Source organism: Hyalella azteca, unplaced genomic scaffold (assembly GCF_000764305.2).
Source record: "Hyalella azteca isolate HAZT.00-mixed unplaced genomic scaffold, Hazt_2.0.2 contig183, whole genome shotgun sequence".
Lineage (NCBI taxonomy): Eukaryota > Metazoa > Arthropoda > Malacostraca > Amphipoda > Hyalellidae > Hyalella > Hyalella azteca.
This window is the reverse complement of record NW_025930542.1, coordinates 1,428-25,844: the sequence shown is the minus strand read 5'-3', so window position 1 is coordinate 25,844 and position 24,417 is coordinate 1,428. Positions and strand designations below refer to the sequence as shown.

Sequence of the window (24,417 nt, the reverse complement as noted above, 5' to 3'; positions counted from 1 at the left end):
CCGTCATTCCCATGGCGGATTGGTTGACTGGTTTGATCGCATTCGGTGATTGGTTAACGCCCGACACGTCACTGAGATCAGTGACGTCACAGGCGAACAACGAACTACATCCGCCAAACCATGGATTAACTATTATCAGGTTGACACAAGAGAAGCTCATTTTTGCGGATGTAGTTCGTTGTTAGCCTTTGACGTCACTGATCTCAGTGATTGGTTAATGCCCGGGACGTCTTTGCAATCAGTGGCATCACAGGCGAACAGCAAACTGCATCCGCAAAAATGAGCTTCTCATGGGTCAACCCTATACTAGTTTAATCATGGTACAGCCATCCTAAATTTTTGTCGAGAAAGCAATTGAGAAAACTAAAGCGCGGAATTTGTCCGGAAAAATAGACACTGCAACCTAACGGTGGGTGGTGCCGCACTCAACGCATTAAGGTTGTGCTACTACTTTAGTCGTAGTAGCACAACCTTAATACGTTTATTTTGAAGTATATATTTTGAAGAAGTCTATAACCATTTATATTACATGAAAGCATTAGTTTCTTAAAGCAGCCCACATTTTTTACAGGGATTATTATTCATAACAATGTTCTTAATTTTCTAATTTTAGAGGTAGAACAGAATTTTCAAATTTTCGTTATCCGCTGGGCTCTTGATATTTGTCCACTGATCTTATCCAGTTAATCGCACATCTAAAACTTTAACGAGCTATTAGGAGCTTGTTTGACGAGGTTTTACCAAACCCCTTTGTCGTGAACGCTACATTTGAACTAGTACGGAGTTTAGTTTCGCGAAGTCTTCTCACCGTTTGAAGATATGACGGTACCTTTAATGTTTTTTGTACACATTTGAAACATTCATAATAATGAACATCGCTGAGTAATTTAATACTTGTGTTGTGTAATAACATACTGCATGTTTACCGGTTTTCTTACAGAAACCGTATTGTCTGGGATTACAGAAAATGGGGAACACCCTGGAAGACACGCGTTTTCAATTCTTCCTCTATTAGTGAGCTGAAACGCGATAGCAATTTTTTACTTTCAAGATGTCAGTTTATGCATTCAGCTTGATACTTGAGGAATTTAATACCATAATATTTCCGGAACATCTCTTTCTCAGAAGGAAAATTACAGGACACAGATAATAAAATGTTCATTTTCAGACGGCAGCAACAGTTCGAGCTTGCTGCAACTTCTTTCCGGCGCTGGAGACAGTCTGGAAAAAGGAAGATAAACCATTTTGTATATACTATTATTTACTATAGAGTATGGAAGTTCCACAATATTTCTCTGGTGGACATGGAACTTATTGCTGCCATAATGCATTGGTAAGAATTTGTAATACAAGTTATTAGAAATTGACATCTTTATCTCAGATCCAAAACATCGATATGTATCGAGGAGAAGAGCATCTGGAGAGTGATCACCAGTTTCAAAATGGCCCGTCGAAAAAAAAAACGATGACTTTAGCTGTCAAAACAGTTATCAAGTCCACAATAATTTGGGAGATCTTCAATATAAAAGTAAGCGATTCAAACTGAAATTACTTAATAATGTACATCAATACAGCTTTATAGTACCATTAAACTAGGACCACCATGTGAAATTTGTTAAGCTATGACGGAAAAGAGGCCACTCACTGCCATGCGGTCTACTCAGAAACAAAGCACACCAAATCTAGGTTCTAGGGATGGAAGAGCGTCAAGTTAATTCATTCGAAGCGTTATTTAACCATTCATCAGCCGTCATAAATGCAATGCGTATCTTAAGGCCTGGTCAATAAAATAATTAACTGTATACAAAGAATCAAGATGCTAGAAAAGATATATGAAGTGTAGCTCAATGTCAACCCACCTTTGATTTCTTCGATTTTGACGTTTGCTTTAGGTCATTGGTACTGGCACCCTCCATTTCTGTACATGGTCTCTTCTTGTCGACTTTACCCAAAGAGCCCAAGAAGGGCACAAGTGAGAGCTTCTCTCCCATCACTGACACATCTTTGAGTATTTCCATTCTTTTCAACACATCCCTGGCATCGCTGAACGTCACACGACACTCCCTGAAAAACGATGGCCTTCTAAGAAACAAATGCATGACTGGATCAGCATGTATAGAAAAATAATTCTATGTTTATGGGCCGTTTTTTTTTCTCAGTGCTACAAAGACCTCTAACAGCCTCGAGAACCACTATCTGCTGCTGTTGCCTAACAACCCACAGGGAAAGGCATCAACTCACTGGGAAAGGCAACAACTCACTGGGAAAGGCAACAACTCGCTGGGAAAAGCAACAACTCACTGGGAAAAGCAACAACTCACTGGGAAAGGCAACAACTCACTGGAAAAAGCATCAACTCACTGGGAAAGGCAACAACTCACTGGGAAAGGCAACAATTCACTGGGAAAGGCAACAACTCACTGGGAAAGGCAACAACTCACTGGGAAAGGAAACAACTCACTGGGAAAGGCAATAACTCACTGGAAAAAGCGTTAACTCACTGGAAAGGCAACAACTCACTGGGAAAGGCAACAACTCACAGGGAACGGCTTCAACTCACTGGGAAAGGCAACAACTCACAGGGAACGGCTTCAACTCACTGGGAAAGGCAACAACTCACTGGGAAAGTCAACAACTCACAGGGAACGGCTTCAACTCACTGAGAAAGGCATCAACTCAGTGGGAAAGGCATTAACTCACTGGGAAAGTCAACAACTCACTGAGAAAGGCATCAATTCGCTGGGAAAGTCAACATCTCACTGGGAAAGGCATCAACTCACTGGGAAAGAATGATGTCTGAAGCAGTTGTCAGCTGGTCCAGAAGAGCACAGTGATTCTTCAAACTGAAGTCTGTAGTCAAGATCAGATGAACTACAGTTGGATCCAGAGAAAACTGCCAAGGATTATATAGTATAAAAACTGCACCTTGCAATACAATTTTAGAAGATAAAATTAATTTCTTAGACAGATATACATAAAATATATGGAGCATAAACCCATTAAGAAGTAATTACTTACAATAATTTCCAAAATAATAATGGTATCAAGTGCAATCTAATTTGTTTCAGTAAATGTTTTTGTATGTGCGTTTGAAACCAGACACTGTAAATATATGTGGTTAGTTTGGGCACATATCCACAATAGTTATTTCATGATATTACCTGAGGGTGAAATATTTTTCACCTTTACATGTTGAATTCTATAAAAAATACCAAATGAAAAGTTGCCTCAAATTTAACATCAGGTAAAATGGAAGCTAAATGAGAAGCTAAAAATAATAGAAGCTCAATGAGAGTTCAGTGCCATATTGGTTGAAACAGGCCATTGAAACTCATTAGTTTGACATGAACTAGATGCAGTTTCAAGTATGATAGAGTTCAGTATAACATGATAAAGTGGTTTTGATAATTATATAGATTATATATCTCTCCCAATCAGATGATGGTCAACCTGCTAGTTATGAATCACGTGCACACTGGCAAGTGTGGGAACTCACTTTAGATGACTTGGGGTGAGGCTGCCCTTTCACCAAAGGTGAATTAAAATCCATTTCTTTGACAGATGGTTTCTCATCTCCTGGCCACACAATTTGGTTGAATTCCCTGTAGACTTTTTTGCAAGTTTTGATGCTATCAAATTTAAGTTTTGCCATTCTGTTTGAGATTAAAAACAATAAGAATGGTATAAAAATCACTCAAATTATATTCTGCAGAAAATACTTTCAAAGGTAATAGGAGATTTTTCATGTGAGTAGATCAAGTAGATCATCCTACAGCAGTTCAAAACTACAGCAGTTACTCATAATAATTGAATTAGTTTAGGCACCAAATGATTATCAAATGGTTCACAATAGCAAAAAAAAAAATACTTTAAACATCAATCCCTAAGGTAAATTTAATCAAGAATTACCACAAAGCTCGAGAACTGCAATAACCAAATTCCCAAACTTACGTAGTTTTAATGCAAATATCATCGGCTTCAGGGAAACGAACTGCCAATTCCTGATGTGTGATGCCTTCAGCTAGTTTCCTTATAGTCAATCTGATGGAAGCAAAAAAATCAAAATACAAAGCTTGATACATTTGACACTGTTTTAAGGGTCCTGTATGTACTTCCAAATATTCCAGCCATTATTAATCTATGATACATAATTGAACAAATTCACTGTTCACAACATATTGCTGAACAAATTTAGAAGGGTGATATTCTTTTAAATCCTACAGCAATCAATACTAAAACAATTATTATATTTATGTTAAGAACTTATTTTAAACTGAGTTATAGTATCATCATAACTGCACCACATCTTAGCAAAATGATCCATGACTAAAAAAATTACTACCTAACTAAAAAAAACCTATCAGTCATTAAACACTTCATCTTTGTGTGACAGTATTCAGGAGTTTGAGCGAGATATGCGTTTGTAGAAATAAGTGTATTTTGGCTGTTATGGATTTGCTTTCATGCATCATGAATAAAATATCACAATGAAATTCAAGACAGAAACAGTAAGAAAGGACGAGGATGGATTTCTCATGTTAGGGACATCTCCAGGCAATCAGTTTATTAAAACCTAAGCTTTCAACAGTATTGAAGATCGAAGACATTATATATAAAGTGTTAGCTGCTGCAAACAAATTTTCAAAAAAATCTGTTTCTCAAATGTAATGATTAAATTTTATTTACATTGACTTAAAACTTAAATAGTATTTTTGTTTCACAACATGTTAGAGTGGCAACAGCCTCATCCAACAGAAGTGAAATGAAATAAGATTCAACAATACAAAAACTACAGAAATTGTAGTTTGAAGGCTAACATTAAACTCTGTATTTAATTCCTCATCCACTTAAGACACTTTAACAACATTATTGATAGTTTATATTTTATCAACTTCATTGCTTGTTTAAAAGCTTCAAGAATTTCTAATTATTTCAATGAAACCCACACTGTTGGATCATTCAATCGACTCGTGAAGGCAGAGGCTGCAGGTCCAAGACGAACTACCTTCTTAATCAAGCGGCTAAGTGCTTTACAGTGCTTAAGCTTCTCTGCCAGGGCAACAGCAGTCTCAACATCCTTGCACACTGCATACAATTCTCTGAAAAGTGAAAATCATGGCACTCATTGTAATGAAATAAATCAACTATACAATGTAAGTTCACATCAGCTAAATTATTTAATTATCTACACTGAGAGTCAGGAGGAAGATAGATGACAAATAAAGGTAACAATCATATGTTGTGTATGAAAAACAAAGAGTTCTGGAGAACACAAAGTCTCTTTGTAATGGGAACTATCAAGTTGCCTGGAATAGTGAATGTTTTGCTGAAAAATCAAGTTCTTTTCTGAACAACTAGATATAATATTTCACAAGAAGCAACATTATTTCAAAAATTCAAGTGTAGGTACATACCATTATACATATAAATATGAACTACGGTATTTCTACTCTTCTGACAATGCCAACCTTTTAGCAAGAAAACATTGAAATACATACCTACACAGTAATTTGAAGTTTTTAGGCTAGTCCATGAATGATTGACCACTTATAAAATTAATGTACCCAATGATGCACTAATTCTTTGATTAAATGACATTTTTTTTCACTGAGCAAGGTAAATGTAATCAATATTCTTTGTTTTTAATAAATTTTTTTTGGAACGGGAGCCTTTGCTAACTGAGGTTCTACTGTAAATGCGTTTTGGGGGTGTCCCGAATAGCCCTGGGGGGGGTCTGTCCCGAATAGCCCTGGGGGAGGGGGGTGTCCCGAGTAGCCCTGCCATGCGGAAATGGCGCCATTTTTTTTGGATTGAGGGATGTAAATTCCACAAATAAAAGTTTTCATGCTGACACTTGTCTGCCACTTTTTTCTAAGAGAAATTTTTTAATATGGCAAATACTTTTTTTACTACAGACCTTAGCAGAAGTAACTTTTCAAAATATCCTTTTTCAACATTTTTTTCAGGAATTTTTCAAAGCTAGTAAATGTAGTATTTTTGAACTTCCTTTATACTACATAGATATGAAAAATGTTGACGTTTATGCCACTATATTTAGTTTTGCAATATTCCAATTAGTTTTGCTACTAAAACAGTTTTATGCCATGTCGGAGGACTGTCCCGAGTTACCCTGCCCATCCCGAGTAGCCCCGGTTGATGGTATTAGCGGAAGAGGGTTGCCACAAACACCGAAATGACAGGCAATGATTGTTCTAACATATTCTTTTGTCAAAATTGAATTCAGTGCAATTAGAGTGCACGCCATGGGCTGGTCCTTTCTTACCCCATGAAGGCTGCGATCCTGTCTTACCCCATTTGACTATACTTCTCATTCTTTGTTGCCCAGTGCTCAATTCTATCTATGACATTCTATGCACAATTTTGTGATGACTGTTGCAGTGATTTTTTGTTAAGTGAATTTTTTTTCACTGAGTGAGGTAAATGTAATAAAATTTATTTATCATTAATTGATTTGTTTCATTAACTGGAGCCTTCGCTAGATGAGGTTTTACTGTAAATGCAATTTTAGTGGTGTCCCTTATTAACCCGTTTTGTGGAAATGGCCGCGTTTTTTTTTTTTTGAATGAGATACCGGTATGCAAAATCTGTCAATCACGTTTTCAAGCCAACACCAGTGTGCAACTTTAAGAAAAATTTGTCCATACAACAAATATTTTTTCTCCCACAGACCTTAGCAGAGGTACTTTTCCAAAATCCCACTTTTCACACTTTTTAGCAGGGATTTTTTAGAGGTAATAAATGTTTGATTACTCAACTTGCTCTATGCTACCGTAAAATGGGATAACTCAGACCAGCGGGGTAACTTAGACCACTTTTAGCTTTTTTTAACAAAAACCCCCACAACTCAAAAACTATTTGACATAGAAAAATTTTGTCAATGGGCATTAAAGGCCTAATACTGAGGCTACATAACACAATAGAAAGATTTGAAAAGTTTGCATATCTAATAGGTTAAAAAATTAAAAATGTGACCCAAGAAAAAAAGCTATTATTCAAAGCCTGTCAGAGTACCCCCTCCAATTTTTTTATTTTTTGGTTAAATAACTCCAGGTTTTGATGCATTGTAGTAGAACTCCTCTAGTTACATATGCAAATGACAAATTTTAGGAGAGTGTCGTAGTTTGCAAATGGGTGGCGCCGCCCTGAAATGGGGTAACTTAGACCACCTAATGTCAGCCCCGATGGGATAACATAGACCGGCTTGGAAGTTAATATAAAATTACCATATATAACATATTTTATGTTTGACAGCCTATTTATGTTTTTTCTTTATGTTTTAGACCCTACAGAGTCTTATATATGGTAATTTTAACTTAATTTCCAAGCCAGTCACTATTACCCCATCAGGGCTGCCATTAGGTAGTCACATTTCCCTCATTATGGGGCAGTGCCCCCCATTTGCAAACTATAACACTTTCCTCAAGTTTGTCATTTGCATATGTAACTAGAAGAGTTCTACTACAATGCACCAAAACCTGGAGTTATTATACCAAAAATATAATTGATTTTACCACCCGGTCTAAGTTACCCCAGGAGCTATGGTAAAAAAGACCATCACTTTTTTGGAAATTACATAAAGACTAAGAGAGGCAGGAGCCAGCAATTTATTGTGAGTGAAGCTAGAGTATAGACCTGTATTTTGCAGGTTTCAATTCAAGTTTAATTTAGCTAGTAAAAAAAATGGCATCATTTATAAAAAAAAGTGGTCTAAGTTACCCCATTTTACGGTACATAGATAGTATAAATGTCGAAGTTTACGCCACTATTTTTAGTTTTGCAATATTTTGATTAGTTTAGCTGCTACGACATTTCTACAAAATGTTGGAGGACTGTCCCTTATTACCCCCCCCATCCCTTATTACCCTGTTTGACAGTACCAAAAACCACAAGACTGACAATAGCTGAGGCTCTCATCATCAAGCTCCAGTTGTAAATTTGCAAACCAGATTTGTAAGGACATTGAAACTGTACTTGCAACTCAAGCTTTGATTTCAATCAATTCATGATACCTGATGTTTGTATTAACATAATTTTGTCAATGAGTGTTCCAAAACTCTTTGACCTACTTGATAATGAATGTAGTTGCATTGGAAATGTCATAAATTAGAATAAAATGTCCCTTGAAAACCTGATATTTGAATTTTCAGGTCCTATCAAAAGTCATATTTTCCAAACAGAGAAAAACAATAAGATAATACCCTCCAAAGGGGTAATAAGGGAAGGGCAGGGTAAATAGGGACAGTCATCCCACATTTCATAGAAATGTTCTAGCAGCTTAACTAATCAAAATATTGCAAAACTAAAAATAGTGGTATAAAGTTCAACATTTTTACTATCTATGTAGCACTAAGCAAGTTAAGAAATCATACATTTACTACCTCTAAAAAATTCCTGAAAAAAAGTGTGATAAGTGAGATTTTAGAAACGTACCTCTGCTAAGGTCTGTAGCAAAAAAATATTCACCGTATTAAAAAATGTTGCTAACATAAAAGTTGCACTACTAGAATTTGCAAAAGCAAATCTCATCCCTCCCAAAAATCGTGGCCATTTCCACAAGACGGGGTAATAAGGGCCACCTTTAAAAATGCATTTACAGTAGAACCTTGCAAAGGCTTCAGTTGATGAAAAAATTAAATAATTTTCATTACATTCACCTTGCTCAGTGAAAAAATTTCATTTAGCTAAAAATTAATGCATCATTGGTCATCACAAAACTGTGCATATAATGTCATTGATAGAATTGTGCACTGGGCAACATAGAATGAAAAGTAATTAACATAAACTAGGATTCAATTCTCCAAAAATTATGATGGTTTCACTAAAATATTCCTTTCTGTTTCAGGTATTTTTTCACAATCTTTTTTACCACATTTTTCTTGACTTCGTTTCATGTCCGTCTGTCATCAAAAATTCAAACCTCAATTTAGAGCACTTCTAAACATCCTAGCTACTAGCTAGTAAGTTGAAATTTGGCATGCATGTTTATGCTGCCTAACAAGGGTAAACGCGGTATATTCCGACATCGTAGGTAATTCCGTCACCTCTCCAGCTTTTCCTTTATATTAAGCTTTGTTCTAGTTCCATGCGTTTGTTGATGGTTGAAATGGTGACGTCATGCATTTGCAAGTCAAAATACTGCCAAAACACTAGGTCTTGGCCATCTAGTGGGAAAATATTGAGATCCAAAGAGAGACAATGCATGCCACGTGGAGAGATCATCGAAAAATGTGTCAAATTTGACAGTTGACATGGCTCTACCAAATAGTGAATAACTGTTTTTATAGGAAGAATATTATGGTTTGAGACTTTTAAATACGTCTGTGAATATATTAGAAATCCCTTAAGTATACTTGTATTCGCTGATTTCAAGTCATAAATAAATTAATAGATGATTAAGTTGAGATGTTGGATTTAGACACATGAAAACTAATTCCGACACAACTTGAATTGGACACACACAGATCGTTCAAAACTTTGTACAAAAATTGAAATTTGCTTAATTAAAAGCCTAATAGCTGTTAATTAAAACGTAATTAAGTAGTNATCAAGTTTGGTGAAATATTGAATCTGTCTCTTATACACATCTAGATGTGTATAAGAGACAGCCACGTGTCAAATATTGCCACACAAAGTGACGGAATATAGGGATTTGGTAGGTTTCCATTCTAAAGGCTTTTTAATAAATATGGCAACATTTTGTGTCTTTTGTGACGTTTCAATCGTTGCTGAAGTGTTTTGTTCATAGTGAAGTGTTTTGAGAGTCATGTGAATGCAACAGAACTTACGTAACGCATACGGTTATTTTTTTATAGTTTTTCATTACTCGATGCGTCCTTAATGTGTCGGAATATACCGCGTTTACCCAATTCAAGATTTGATCATCAGAAATAATAAATAAATAAAATTTAATCCCCTCAAGTTCATTTTTGAGTCCTATACCTAAGTAGACCAGTAAAGTATCATGGATACCAGGCTACCAGCATTATCTTACATAAGAAATTGGTTCAAGTCTTGAGTCAATGAGGAAATTAAAAATGAACTGATTCTAAAAAATCTCTGGTTTGTCACTATCATGACTAATGCGCCGCACTTGCGCACTACTGCCCATCTCTGAACTTCATATAGGTAGTTCATAAGAATAATGATTAAAACATTTTGGCAATCCAAAGCTACAGCATCAATTATTAATGTCTTAAATTTAAGTCAAATGGTATGAATTTTAGAATCAATTTTGCAAAATTAATTATTATTTCTGCTGTAGCTGATCACTATTCACTTACAAATACTATATAAATAATATCATCTCGTACTTACTTTTTGAACAAAATGTTGGAGGAATCAGCTATATAATCAATAAAGCTCAATTCTTGCTTGATAGAAAAATCTTTGCTAAAAGTGATGCGTAAACAATTCAATGTTCGGTCGGAACAGAACTTTTCATTCTTAATGTTATGAACCTTTTTCTTGGTATCCATCGTTATTTTTCTCGTGATTCAGATAATGTCAGTTACTCCAGACAATTGAGAACTTTAATGCCGGTGAGAACTGTAATTCCAATCCAAACAAATTTGACTGAGATGCGGTCAAAACTCCGACAACTGACCACATGCTTCCATAGCCTCACACCATTTATGATTCAGCAGGTACAGACCGCGGTGTTACCTACGCAACCGAGCGGCAGAGCTTGTACTACTGAGTACTGCCATGTGGCCAATTGTTGCCAACTTTTTTCTCGGCGAGAATACCAGATTGCCTAGCTCAAAATACCAGAAATTCTTTTGTACAAATACAGGGGAATGCCTTCAAATTTGATGAAACTATTCGTCAGAAACGTTGGTTAGAAAAATTAATCAGAAAAATTATTTTTTCAGTGACAGAACCAGAGGCCATAGTTTGAAACTTGTTAAAGAGCAGTGCCGGCGCCAGGTACGCTTGAATTTCTTCTCCGTCAGAGTGGTGAACGTGTGGAATAGCCTTCCTGAGCTGGTGGTTAACGCCCCCAGTGTCAACTCATTCAAGTCTCGCCTGGACGCTCACTGGTCTAACCTAGCCACCAAGTACGACCCGGACTGCTATCACTAAACTCGTACTTGGAGAAGTTGGAGCCCACCACGCACGTTGCTTAATTAACACGACGTATCACCATGATTGGTGAACAGGCCTCTAATAAGGCCTTCAACACCTCAACCCTTCAAATAGTTTTTACTGTGCATTTATCCGGCTTGGTGAATAAAAATTACGTGCAATTCTCTGATTACAGCATGCGGTATGAATAATTAGCCAAATTGAACACGTAACATTTTTCCCTCTGTTTTAAGCATTTTGACACGTTTCTTTGCGGGGAGCGCAGCCGTGCACCACCAATTTTGTGCACCAATAAGCCCTGAATCGAACGCCTCGGATCTCTCCGGATATCCACCAATCAGCGGCGCACCACTCGCCACTCGGCTTTGTCCTCCTCCGGCCTTGACCACCACCTGCCGTGCACCACAAGGCCGCGGATCGAATCTGACTCCCGGGCATCGTTAAATTACGTAATTTTACGTTCACCGCATCTGAGGTTAGGTTTCAGATAGCATAGTTCTGTTCCAAAATGTATTGTCCATCGACAAGTGGCCGTTCGACCGAGGGCTGGTTCGACCCACGGCCTAGATACGGACGGCTTGAAGTGTTGAAGGCTACGTTCCGGAAGGCAGGAATCATGATGGTCCATTAAATCCAGGGCACTTGTGGTCTTCGGCAGGCGACCCTTCTTGCGTTTGAATACATTGATACTTATTCAATTTTTTATCACAGTTTGGCACTTCTTCCCCTTCAATCAAGATGAGCAAGCCACGGAAGCAGGTCATCTTTCACCTGCTTATTACTACGTTTTTCTTAGCTCGCTTTCGTGTCTGTGATGATCAAATCTTTCAATCGATATTTCACCAACTTTCCCATTAGCTAGCGCTCTGAAACTTTTAGGGAAGCTCAGCTCCCGATAACAATACAATAATCAATAATTTGTTGCACGTTTCCTGGCGTATAAACTCTAAAAAGGAACTCACAAGCAGGGGTTGGAACCTTTAATGCACGTCATCCTCGAGAGGATATTCGTGTTTAGACTGCGTATATCGATGATGCGCTTCGTATCATCGATACGTACATCAAGTCAAGTAAATTGGCTCGCAACAACGTGTTTCGTGTGTAGCAACGGACTAAAAATGAGAAAATAAAATACTTAAAAAACTAAAAAGTAGAAAATAAAATGTATAAAAAAATTTTTTAAAGACCACGTTTTTCATGTGGACTCAAAAGTAGAAAATAATTTTTCGGCAGCTACTGATCTCTGTTTGCTTTCATTCCCTTGGTCTTTTGTATTTCAGTTAAAATATTTTACAACATCTAAAACGAAAAACGTGAGGCGCATCTCCATTTAGGCATGCCTTAATTTCAATTTTGAATTCAACCCCTATTTCTAATTATATCAGCAATACACTTATCAAATGTTCAATGAACCATCATATTCATAAGTAATCACCAAACAATTAAATACATATGCGCCTCACGTTTTTCGTTTTAGATGTTGTAAAATATTTTAACTGAAATACAAAAGACCAAGAGAATGAAAGCAAACAGAGATCAGTAGCTGCCGAAAAATTATTTTCTACTTTTGAGTCCACATGAAAAACGTGGTCTTTAAAAAATTTTTTTATACATTTTATTTTCGTAAATGCTTGCTTGTTGCGGCTGAGCAGCTGATAGCTTTTGGTCCGAATAACGGACTCCAGTACTTTATTTGAAATTCTATTTCATCACTAGTTTTTCACATAGTGACTTGTGAAAACACTCGCTCCACGAATGCATTTGAGACCGGTAAAAGTAAAAAAGTGTTTCAGTAGTCAGCCAGTTCCATGAATGGCTGATGATTATCAAGTTTGGTGAAATATTGAATGGCACCCCACTGTGACCCTAGAATTCATATGATACTCCAATAAGTGGCACTCCAAAATTCAAAACCCCCAAACAAAAATAGTGGAACTTGCGTCGCAGAAATCGGTTTGATAAAGTCACTCGTCATAGTCCATATCATCACTGATCTGTAATCAATCAAGAATAATCACTTTTGTGTTTATAATGCACTAAGCACTTTTGTTAAATGTTTTACAATCAGATTGTTTTTATGCCATCAAGCGGTAATCTCGATGTTTCAAAATTGGCGTGAAACCGCTAGTCGCGCCGCTTTGTTTATCTACATAATCCATGCCTGCGCTGGGGGAAGTTCAAACTTCAGAGGTTGAACTTAATAATGCAGTAAATTTGCAGCAAGTCAGAAAATACCAAATTTAGGCAAATATACCAGGTTGAAAATATTCATGCCAGACAACGTCTGAAAATACCAGATTTGTGAAATCTGGTATAGAAATATACCAGTTAGCAACGTTAATGTGGCCAACAAGGATGAAGAGGAATAGAGGTAAAAAAAACCTTCAGACTTGTACTACGTCCCCATGAATGTTTCCACCTTGTAATTAACTAAAAATTTTCTTCTTGTATCATTTGGGTCTTTTCATTTGGCTTTCAAGAGTTAGTTGACGATTATTTAAAATCGACGATTATTTTAAATTGCGTCATTCAGTTATTCGAAGTACAATTTTACTGCAATTTTAGCTATACGATGATTTTTATGAATACAGAAGTTCCCCCATCAGTTGCCTCACTTCACGACGTTGCTCATGGTTTGCTTCGCTCATTTCTGGCAATACCACCACTGTATGTTTATGTCGCGTCAGCTGTTCGTGTAATCCCGTTGAGAGACTGAAACAAAATGTCTCATAAATTATATATTTGGTCGTTGATGAACTTTATTTGTTTTTCTGCCGCAAATCACTTCAAGAATTTCGACGATTCAATCTTATTTTCATTGGATTGGCCTGGATACGGTTCTAAACCTGAATTACTGGTGAGTTTTTCAGTAAAGACTTAATTCAATTTTAATAATAAATTAATAATGTTATGGTCCTTACGGATATTATTTCTTCTTAATGAACTCAAAAACTTAGTATGCATAAATAGCAATTATGCAATATATAAAGCATAATAAATACCAATGAACCATATGATTCACTTGAATATACAACTACTGAGTGAGTACTGACTAGTGAATAAAACTAGTGACCCTAGCCTACTGGGCAGGGACTGCAGGGTGGCCCAGTGGTTAAAATTCAGACTAAGACTTCATACTCATAGTACCAGGATTGGAGCAGAGAGGCATGGGTTTGATCCCAGGCCCAGCTCTGTGTGCCAGTTTCTGGTCAGAATTGGCAACTGGCAAGGAGGCCGGGCAGTTAACTGAAATAAGCACAGCAGAATTGTAGCAGTGAGTTGCGTGTTTGAGCATGCAACAAGCTGTGGATTTTCTGTGATGTTAAGAATCGGCAACAGGCCTACGAGTACGGCCTAATAAATGCTGAAACCCCTATTAAATAAAAAAAATTAATTAGTGATTAGTGATTGACCAATAATTAGGTACCAATTTGAAATGTGAAATATTTTTGTCACTGTTTGTATAAACTTGAAGAAATGCTAATAGTCAAATTCTCACTGATAGTTGATACCTACTTCTTAACCATCAAGATCAAATCTAGATTGACATAATGTCACTGGCAGAGCTGGTACTTTTTCAGATTCTTCCACTTCTAGTCTCAGAGTAGAGTAGACCTGTAAAGCTTGTGTGATATATATAATACATCATTTGATCAACAAATAGCCTAGGTTTACTAATTTGCCTTTAGTGATGATGTTTAGGTTTATTCAAAATGAATTTTATTTACTCTTTTCATGTTTTTCAGGGATCTCCTGATTATGAGAAATTGAGATTGGTGTCTGCTGATCAGGAAGAATTCCAATGCCACTTTCCAATAAGCTATGGAGAAGTGGAGGTAAATTTTATACCTTAATGAAATGAAGAAATGTTAATCTCTCCACTAAGTATTTTTTAAATGATAGGAAATGACAAGGTGTATTTATATATCTGACATTTATATTCAAGGAAGTTAGTTTCTCACTGGTCAAAATAGGTGTTGAGTTGTGAACTGAAGAAAAATGATCCATTCATCTCTCATAGATTTCATTATTAATGATTGCTTTGTTACTCATGTTTGTTTTTAATGCCTCAACATGAAAAAAGTGTGCAGGATTTGTAATTTTCTCCTTCTGTAAGCTCAGGATGGGAGCCAATCTTACAAAGGGCCTCAAGCACTTTCATTGCTCATGCCTGCATTGAGACAGAAATCCTGCTCCTACAAGGTACATGCATCACAAAACTTTTTTATAATTACTTAACAGACATCATGATCCTATAAGGCTGTTTTCAGCATTTTATGTCATTATCTATTTATGAAGTATCTCCAAGGTCATGTTTATCAAAAATCATTAATGCATACTGTTTCCAAGTCCAGATATTCCTGTGGACATCAATAAGTTGATCCTAATTTATTGTAGTAATTTTTCCAGATTTTTATTATCATGTCACTAGAACTCTAGGTTTGACTATGACAATTGTGCTTTGCATTTTATTTGAGATTAAATTTTAACTGTTTCTATGGTCTTATTTCTATCAATATTTAGCTATGTTTGGTGAAATTATACTATGGTTTTAGTAAAGCGTTTTTAGTATTGTTTTGAATGCCTTTATCATAATTGCTTAACCTATTTGTAGATTGAATCATACTGGAGCTATGAAGTTTGCCATGGGGGCAAAATTGTGCAGTACCACAAGGAGCAAGAAAACAGAGGCAAAAAAGTCATAGACCAACAGTACACCTTAGGTCGTATTACTCCTGCTCAACTACAGCAGCTTGGTTAGTACAGCTTGCTTTATACACTATGCAATCTCAAGTGTTAATGTTCAGTTCAAATTAGTTAAGAGAAATTAGGCTACCCAATTATCTAAAGTCAATGCTCAATCAATTTCATTTGCTGTGTAAAAAAATATAAATAAAGTAGTTAAAATTCTGATTTTTAAATAAAAAATTTTTATCATTTGCAGAAGCTGATGCCAAAGCAGAAGATGCAGCATCATCACCTACTGCAAGAGAGGTTTCTGAAACCAAAGTGGAAGGAACGGATGTGCCTTACTACCCCATACGATATGCAGGTTCTTTGACCTCACCTCTCCTTTTAGATTGTTAGAATATCATTACTTATTGCAATGCTTTGTCAACTCACTTCATCCTCTCATTTGAGCCATGCTATTTTGTTCTTCGGTCTTTATAAAAATTCTGTTGGGAGGTAATTTTTTTATTTAATAGGTACTTGCACGGTCTTATTTACATTTTTTTAATAAAATAGTCAAATCAGAGACATCACAGAAGAATTAAGTAGGGTTTGTTATGATGACTCTAATTTTTCTTAAGTATAGACCGATGAGAAAATGGCGGCACGAAGAATACTTCATTGGTTTGGCAACAGGGAACAATGAAAAACATAATCAACACTTGAGATCACAATTTGTATGAATCCCATGTATGCTTCTTGAAGTGCAATTGAAGTGCAATTTGTATGCTTCTTGAAGTGCATAATGTAGTGTAGAGCGCCGTGACGACGCGGTAAGGTATCAGGCACGCCGCTTGCTACCTACGATACAATAAATTGATGCACTTTAGTCCTACTATTCTAGACGCGAAGACCACAGCATGATATTACCTGACGCCTAACGCAAGTTTAATAATTTATATTTACTTGTGTAGTGATGTTAACATTATAGTGGTCAAGGTTAGTTTCTAACTAACCAACACTTTTGAGTCCTTCAATTTTACGTTAACTTGAGTTTTTGTGATTTCCAATGTATTTGAAAATGCTGTAAAAGTCTTATTTAAGAGTTTAACATTTCAATAATTGTATCTACAATCATCTAAAATATTGAAAGTTAGTAAAAATATTATTATTTGATGAATGTTCTATGAAGTGGTGTCAGCAGTAAAGATAGCAGCACCTAACAAACTGTGATTTAACATAGCATTAAAAACTTCAATTTAAGTGTGTACATTTTGATGCGTTGCAGTTACAGTAATTTACGATGGTTGTATTTGTATGGCACTTGTACATGCGGATGTTTTGCAGACGGGTCAATATGCGAGCTGACGGGCAAGCCAAGAGTGACGGACGTGCTGTACGTGTGCTACGAGCACGGTCGTCACGACGTGTACTCTGTCAAGGAGACGGCCACGTGCGAGTACGAGATCATCGTCCTCACAGACGTGCTGTGTCAGCATCCTCTCTACACGTCAGTGCGCTGCAACTATCGACGAATTTTTTCTTCTTAATTATGTTAACTGAAACGAACTACGATTCGAGTTACTAGCTACTTATTATCTATTTTTCAGAGTAAAGAGGAACTTTTCCATAAGTTAAAAAGCAATTTCGCGTTATACATTTACATGTTATTATTAACCTGTGCATTAATAGCAGCTCAAATAGTGGGTTGTGCGGTTAGGTACTAACCTCAGAAATGAATCACCTACACACCTCATTGACAACGTCCCATGTTGCTGTAGAAAGATAATTTAGGGCAAAATGCTTGTGAAAGCGTTTGAATTGAAATCATTTTTGAATTAACTTAGTATATTAGTATTAGTGTATTAGTATATTAGTATTAGACTATTAGTCTTAGTATAATAACTTAGTATATTAAGTCAATTTTTACTGCGAAATAATGAAAGTACCATAATTTAATTAAAATTTTTTCTTGTGGCGAGCAGGAAGAAGGAAAAGCCGGAAATACCGATCCACTGCGTGCCGACAGCGGCCGGAGCTCGGCGGCCCAAGGAGCTGCTCAGGATTGAGGCCCATAGCCTCAAGCTCAAGACCATGCCTGAGACAAAGGTTATCTTTAACATTGTCACTTCACCTGCAATACCGAATGCTAATGTTATGCCATGATGCTGCTGTCCATCATAGTGGCAATTGTAGAGCTTGCATTGGTGCTGTTGCCTAGGGGCCGTACCATCAAAACTCGCGGAGTACAAGCAGTGGCCCAAGTAACCTGGGCGGCAGATTTCTCGTCTGTGGTCAATATTTTGTTGGTGGCTTTAGCTTGAAAAGCCGCTTGTGATTGGCTAGCGGAGTTACGAACTCGTGTAACTATTACTGATATTTTTGCCCCCGGTGGGTGCTATCGCGGGCAACATGCTAATCAATAGCCTTTTCTGCACTCCCACAAGCATTACGCTAGAGCGCTCTTCCACTGAGCTCGTGGAGGTTCTGCTGGTCTCAATTATGGGCTCAAGTTGCTACGTAGGCTGGGATACCCTGCACTTCCTTCCCCTACCTCTAACGATCGTGCGCCCAATTTCCTGTGCTAGCAATCATATTTTCGTATATCTTTATTTTTCGCTCATTTTTTTAGATGAAACTTAAAAGCTGCTAGTTTCTTAGCAGCTTTAGTGCGTTGGAGGCGCAAGTAACATTTGTGTCCTCCAATGCTTTCAATGCTTATCCTTCTCCATAGGTACCACAATCTTTTCCTCTAAAAAAGCACTAAACGAGACTCGAATTATATTATAGTTTGCTTAGTAATCTATAGTACCCAGTATTTGATGTTATGTTCATTAATGTTTTCAGCTGTCGGGCTCTCCTGAGAGCGGTGCCATGGCACTCGGCAAGATCGATGCTGATCTCGCCAATGTCCCAGCAACGCTTTTGGACGAGAATCACGACGACCAGGAGACTGATGATGACGAGGACGACGATGATGACGATGAAAGCGGGGACGGTTTCGATAAGGAAACGTCATCATCCAGGAATAGCAAACCATTTCCCCCACGACCATTAACCCGTGACCAGTCGGCTGTGAAGAGCTTCCTCACGGGTGAAAACTGTCTGGATGGGGTGAGAAATTGGACTTAGTTTAAGTATTAAATGCGGCTATGGATCTTGCCTAAAACAGGCTCAGTGCAGTCCTTTTAGCCAGCTAAGGTTTTGCAGGGAACCTGAAATATACTCATGATGTCAGAAATATATAATCTGATTTTAAGCTAATTTTATAGGTGTAATAAAAAGATTTTAGGTATTCATTTCATGAAGAGAACAAATAGGTTTTAAAGCCTATGATAAATTCTCCTCAATTTCTTATACCTGAAAAAATACTCCAGTTCTTGTTTCATGGAGGATTGTCTGTAAATCTTTTAAAAACAGTTTTTTGTTTAATTCCTATACATGTATTCTAAGGGGTCATTGTCCATTGCTCGGAGTAGGCATATTTTCTGTGTTTCAGTTGGCTTTTTGCAAAAAATTACGTTAGTGTTTTAATCTCACCGGTTCAAAAATTTCGATCGTCAAAATGTCAATTACTCAAAAATATTTGCCTATCTTTAACTTTAGGTAATCATTCTGAACATAATTCAGTGCATTATTTGTCAAAGTTGCACCATTAAAAAAAATCTTTATTTTTCAGGGCATCGGCTGGTGGCACTACGAGTTCTGCTACGGACGTCACGTGACGCAGTTCCACGAAAACAAAGATGGCTCTCGCATCACCATCTTGCTCGGCACCTTCAGTGCTCCCAAGCACATCGAGTGGATCAAGAAGGTGAGGTACCTCGCTTCTGCCAAAGCAAACTGTTTGATATATTCAAGAAGGGTGTAAGGGTGGGTAGGGCTGAGGAATCGTGTACTATATTGTGTAAAGAAGGATCAAGGAAGAAGGTGAGAAATAACATGAGATTAGTGAAGATGTGTATATGAAAGAATTCGAATTGTAATAAGAGTACAGAAAGAGAGTAGTTTCGGTAACTACGAGCGTTTGAACTATAAACTAAAGCCCAATATGAAAGAGTTTTGCGCAATAATTCACTGGAACATAATATATAATAAAATTGTAATGCTGTGATGAATTTAAATATATATGTATTAACAACTGAGGCATTTAAAATACATCTCTGAATGCATTTGACTGCCCTTCACGTGAATAACTTTTAAAACCTACTCTTCATCTTTATATCTATCAAGGTCATGTCTCACGAACAGAGGTAGCTCCCAATTCAAGGTTTCAAATTGTTTTTAACTTCGAAAGTTCAAACACTTTAATGGGCTCAACAAAAGATGCCATTTTTACAACACTTCTCTTTAACTTCACTTCTTGTTTGTCTGTCTGTCTGTCTGTCTGTCTGCTACAAATCTTGTAATCGAAATTTAATACACTTCTACTTATCCTATCGATCTGAAATTTTGCACACCTGTTTAAAGTTGGAGACAATGCATGAATCAAATGTCAAAATAAATGATTTTTAAAATGTAATTTTTTTTTTTCAATATTAAAAAATTGAAAAAATAATTTTGTCAGCTATAAATCTGATAACTGATATTTGACACACTTTTACCTGTCCAATTGATCTGAAATTTTGCACACTTGTGTGAAGTCAGAGGCAATGCATGAATCAATTAACAGAATAAATAATTTTGAAAAAAATTTATATATTAAAAAAAATTTATATAGTAGAAAAATTGAAAAATTAATTTTTTTAATATTCGAAAATTATATGAGAAATTCATGGTACATCTTTAAGATTGGAGACACTGGATTCTTTGGAAGTGTTTTCTTTAAAAAGTAATTTTTAAACGTATATTATTTAACCTTTAAATCAATTGTTACGATTATGTCATAGGCTAAAATCTACCTTTTTGAACTAGCTTTTGTAGAACAAGCTCCATATTTTGGAGTTTTTTTCCTTTACTTTAATTCTCATTTTAATAATAACCATTGATTATAGTCAAGTGCAAACTTGCGTGATCAATCCCTGCACCGTAAGTTTAACGATGTTTACTTGGTTGTCGCCAGCACCCGAAAAAAGCCCCCAACGCGTACCAAGTGACGCACCTGTACTCGGACGGCGCCGTGTGCGACGTGACAGGCAAACCGCGGGTCACCGAGGTTCGCCTCAAGTGCTACCCGCCCAGCCAAAGGTATTACATGCAGGAACATACCGTGCCTTTAGGTATTACATGCAGGAATATTCCTTGCCTTTTGCATTGAAAATACATGCGCCGAGGAGGGTTAGTGCACTAACAATATCTCCATGGTTTGACATCTATTACAGTTACTGGCTAAACCCTGCTCTCATTCTCATACTATTCAGTATCTCTTCCTTCCAAAATAGTTTGTTCTTAAAAAAATGTAAAACTGCCTGGTATTTGTGGACTAGTATGAGGAGTAATTTTTAGCGTGCCAGTATTCATTCCCTGCACCGAGAAAGGACAGTGTAGGATTCTCACGTGTCATTTTGTCTTCACGATTCCTTACGGAGCTAAGATTCGTGTTTGCCTCTCGGCCGTGCACATGTTTGATAAGATGAAATAAACTAGATAAATTGAAGTACTTGCAATTGATTTAGCGTCTTTACTTTCGTAATTCATCTGTTTGAGTTTGTTCGAGTCTATCTTATTGGCTCAATTTAGAATGAGAACTATTCTTACCCAAAGGCTGAGGTTTTGTGAGTAGATTTATAGTGCTGTTTCTGCCCTAAGCGTTATCATAAGTGTCACGATTGCATGACATACTTGTTCAAATGAAATAGCTGTCGTTTGGACGATGTCAACGTGGCATGTGTTTGGATTTTTATCAAAATAGAAATTTTACGATGTCTCTGTGCTTCTCCGAGAAAGAATTTAATGTAAGGTCCGCTTGCAGCCTTGGTGTGGGCACCGTGGCCATGTACCTGATCGAGCCCCAGCCGTGCCACTACATCTTGGGGGTCGAGACGGGGCTGGTGTGTGACTTGCTGCACGACGCCGATGAGTACGGCCTCCTGCAGCATGAAATATTCGACCAGACGCAAGTCAGTTCTACATATTATCTACATATTTCTGTCCATTATTTTCTTTGTCTTATACCCGTTACCGGTCACCTGTGCTAAGGTATTGATAATTCTGAAAACAGAAACGTATTTTACTTTAGCTGTCATGATTTCAAAGTATTTTTCGTTTGTAGCATTTGTTATGGTTTGCATATAAGAATAATTTAAAATTTGTTTATATTTTGAAGTTGTGCGATTAATTCAGAATTCTTTTAATGTCTGTTTTGATTTGCTGACTAAATCAAATGAAAACTACTATAATGATAAGCCGAAGACTAATGAAAGCTTATGATGATGTTTGTAATATGAATGTGCAATTAAATACAAGAACTACAATTTTTATTCAAACTGCCGCGATGGCTCGCTTAAAGAACATTCTTCAATGCTCTTCATCATCACTGTCATAACTAGATATCATGATTTAACATGAATTGTAATATTGAATAAACTTGCACAGTTATTGGGAGAGGACTTGCTCGAGTCGCCGGCCGACGACGGCGCTGAGGACGACGGAGATGGTGACGTGCTGCCAGGGGCGCCAGAACCGCCCCACACCGAGCCTCGTCGCGACGAAACATCTTCCAAACCTTCGGCTGACGAGGAATCTCGCGGAGGCCCTGACACGGGTGGCCTTGAAGTTGAAACTGCAAGTCTAAACGCGGACCCATTAAATCCGAATGCCGACTTCGGAAATCTGAATGTCAAAGCTTCTCATCCGAATGCCGAGGCGACACGTACTAATACGGAGGCTGCAAATTCGAATGTAGAGGCTGCAAATCCAAATGTCGAGGCTGCAAATCCAAATGTCGAGGCTGCAAATCCAAATGCCGACGCAGTAAATCCAAATGCCGACGCAGCAAATCCGAATGCCGAGGCTGCAAATTCAAATGCCGACGCTGCAAATTCAAATGCCGACGCAGTAAATCCGAATGCTGATGCAGCAAATCCGAATGAAGACTCGACGAGGCTGGAAGACGATTCAACAAATGCCCGTACGAGACCTGCCTCGTCAAGGCTACACGAAGACACGTCAATACCAGACGAAGATCAAATAAAAGAAAAAAACTCGGTAAAGAGCGACGAGTTGTAGCGCTGTGAAATGCATTAGTTTTTTGTTCTTGTGCGTGTGTTGTGTGTTACTGTCACGTCATTTAAAAAGTTTATATTCGTGTTTCTGTCACGACTTTTTGCGTACAACTTTTTCTGAAGATTGTTTGTATGTACTTAATTGTGATATATATATTTACCGCTTAGATATTATGCTAGGACGAAGAGTGCAATGCGTTCTCCAAACGTAGTCAAATTCTGTCGTTTTCGTGCCGACTTGATCTCAGGCAGAGAGACGCATTCAATTGTTCCGAGACATGAGATCGCTCGACATTGTTCCGAGATTGAATATATACAGTATATATATTGATTTTGAATTGTTTGTTGTTCAAATTTTTCAATATTTTTGGGTCTTGAGTGGTTCTCATATAGGTAGTGAATTAAATTCTCATTATGACTGAATTAAATAATATTATGTTTTGATTACATTTGTTGTCGCATTGGGAAAGAATAAATTTTAAAATCCAAAGCTCCTAAATGTGCCGACAATAAGTGCCTTTATCGTAGAACTTAGATTATTGAACGTGAGCTTTGTTGAAAATATCGAATTCTAGACGTAAAGATATGGCTTTAGGCCTTCAGTTGGTGAGCTCTTTGCTACAGGCTACTCATACGTACAAGAAATCACTTTTTGTATATCATGCCTCATTAATATGTGTGCTAATGTGACATTATGAATTTTTTCTTATTACACCTTTGCTGCCTACATTAGTTATTGTGATCAGCAGCATCCCTGTGTTTGTGATGAGGTTTTCTCGCTACCTTATTATCATTTTGTTAATGACATGGAATTGTTCTCCAAATTTAGTTCCTCATCAGTAATTTTAAAGAGCACTTATTCCAGATGCATATCAATGAAGATGAGTCACTTAATTACTGTGCATTCCGCTGGTGAGGTTATCTTCTTTTTGTTTATTTGTGCGTGTTGGATGGAGGATAGCCGTTCAAGTATAGATTACAGTATTTCTTCTTGCGTGTTGTGAATAACTAATTCTAGGTCTACTATTGACCGGATTGTGATTTTACATTAATATGACAACTGTAACTGAAATGGGACTGTAAGACGTGCAAGAATTAGTTTCGTAACTGCGCTTTCAAGTCTTCCTGCCTCCTGCTGATCCATGACTTATCGTTGATAATGAGCCTCTCATCTCTCGCTCCAGGTTTAGTTTTTCTGTTGTGGCTTGTGGTCGATTGCATGTGCCTTAAGATTCATAATATCTATTAGTGTAAAGATGTTTATCCGAAAATGTTTCATTTAATCGTGTCTTATTCAGATTATGAGGTTAACTCTTCATCAGATAACGCTCCTACTGTTCATTACACAGTTCTGACAGTGCAATGACGTCTGATACATTTCAACTATTATGCAATCCTGCAAAAAGTTTATTAGTTTTATCAGCACTCAACATTGGTGGCTCATTAATAATAGTGAGTAATAAATCTATAATACGAG

The 24,417-nt window shown here is 37.1% G+C and overlaps 2 protein-coding genes across 2 annotated transcripts; one reads left to right on the top strand and one right to left on the bottom strand.

Moving 5' to 3' along the window:
- Window positions 1-1,145: 1,145 nt before the first annotated feature.
- On the bottom strand, window positions 1,146-10,722 carry LOC108666534. The gene is made up of 7 exons (XM_018153430.2): window positions 10,336-10,722; window positions 4,947-5,099; window positions 3,952-4,041; window positions 3,497-3,653; window positions 2,781-2,893; window positions 1,860-2,064; window positions 1,146-1,221 (listed from the first exon to the last, which is right to left on the bottom strand). The coding sequence occupies exons 1-7, from the start codon at window positions 10,494-10,496 to the stop codon at window positions 1,165-1,167; spliced, it is 936 nt and encodes a 311-aa protein (XP_018008919.1). The 5' UTR covers window positions 10,497-10,722; the 3' UTR covers window positions 1,146-1,164.
- Window positions 10,723-13,601: 2,879 nt separating this feature from the next.
- Window positions 13,602-23,662, top strand: LOC108666543 (endoplasmic reticulum lectin 1). Its single transcript, XM_018153439.2, has 12 exons — window positions 13,602-13,963; window positions 14,853-14,942; window positions 15,229-15,309; window positions 15,722-15,863; window positions 16,052-16,159; window positions 17,125-17,287; window positions 17,763-17,886; window positions 18,625-18,891; window positions 19,457-19,591; window positions 20,840-20,964; window positions 21,689-21,836; window positions 22,312-23,662. The coding sequence occupies exons 1-12, from the start codon at window positions 13,829-13,831 to the stop codon at window positions 22,942-22,944; spliced, it is 2,151 nt and encodes a 716-aa protein (XP_018008928.1). The 5' UTR covers window positions 13,602-13,828; the 3' UTR covers window positions 22,945-23,662.
- Window positions 23,663-24,417: the final 755 nt, after the last annotated feature.

Bases quoted from the DNA above. Each gene is read 5' to 3' on its own strand.
- LOC108666534 (XM_018153430.2), bottom strand. From the start codon at position 10,496: ATGGATACCAAGAAAAAGGTTCATAACATTAAGAATGAAAAGTTCTGT. The intron at 2,065-2,780 runs GTGAGTTGATGC...ATCGTTTTTCAG, and splicing joins TCAGACATCATTCTTTCCCA to GGAGTGTCGTGTGACGTTCA. The intron at 1,222-1,859 runs GTGGGTTGACAT...TCCTTTTTCCAG, and splicing joins CAAAATCGAAGAAATCAAAG to ACTGTCTCCAGCGCCGGAAA.
- LOC108666543 (XM_018153439.2), top strand. From the start codon at position 13,829: ATGTCTCATAAATTATATATTTGGTCGTTGATGAACTTTATTTGTTTT. The intron at 14,943-15,228 runs GTAAATTTTATA...CTGTAAGCTCAG, and splicing joins TAAGCTATGGAGAAGTGGAG to GATGGGAGCCAATCTTACAA. The intron at 18,892-19,456 runs GTGAGAAATTGG...TTTATTTTTCAG, and splicing joins GTGAAAACTGTCTGGATGGG to GGCATCGGCTGGTGGCACTA.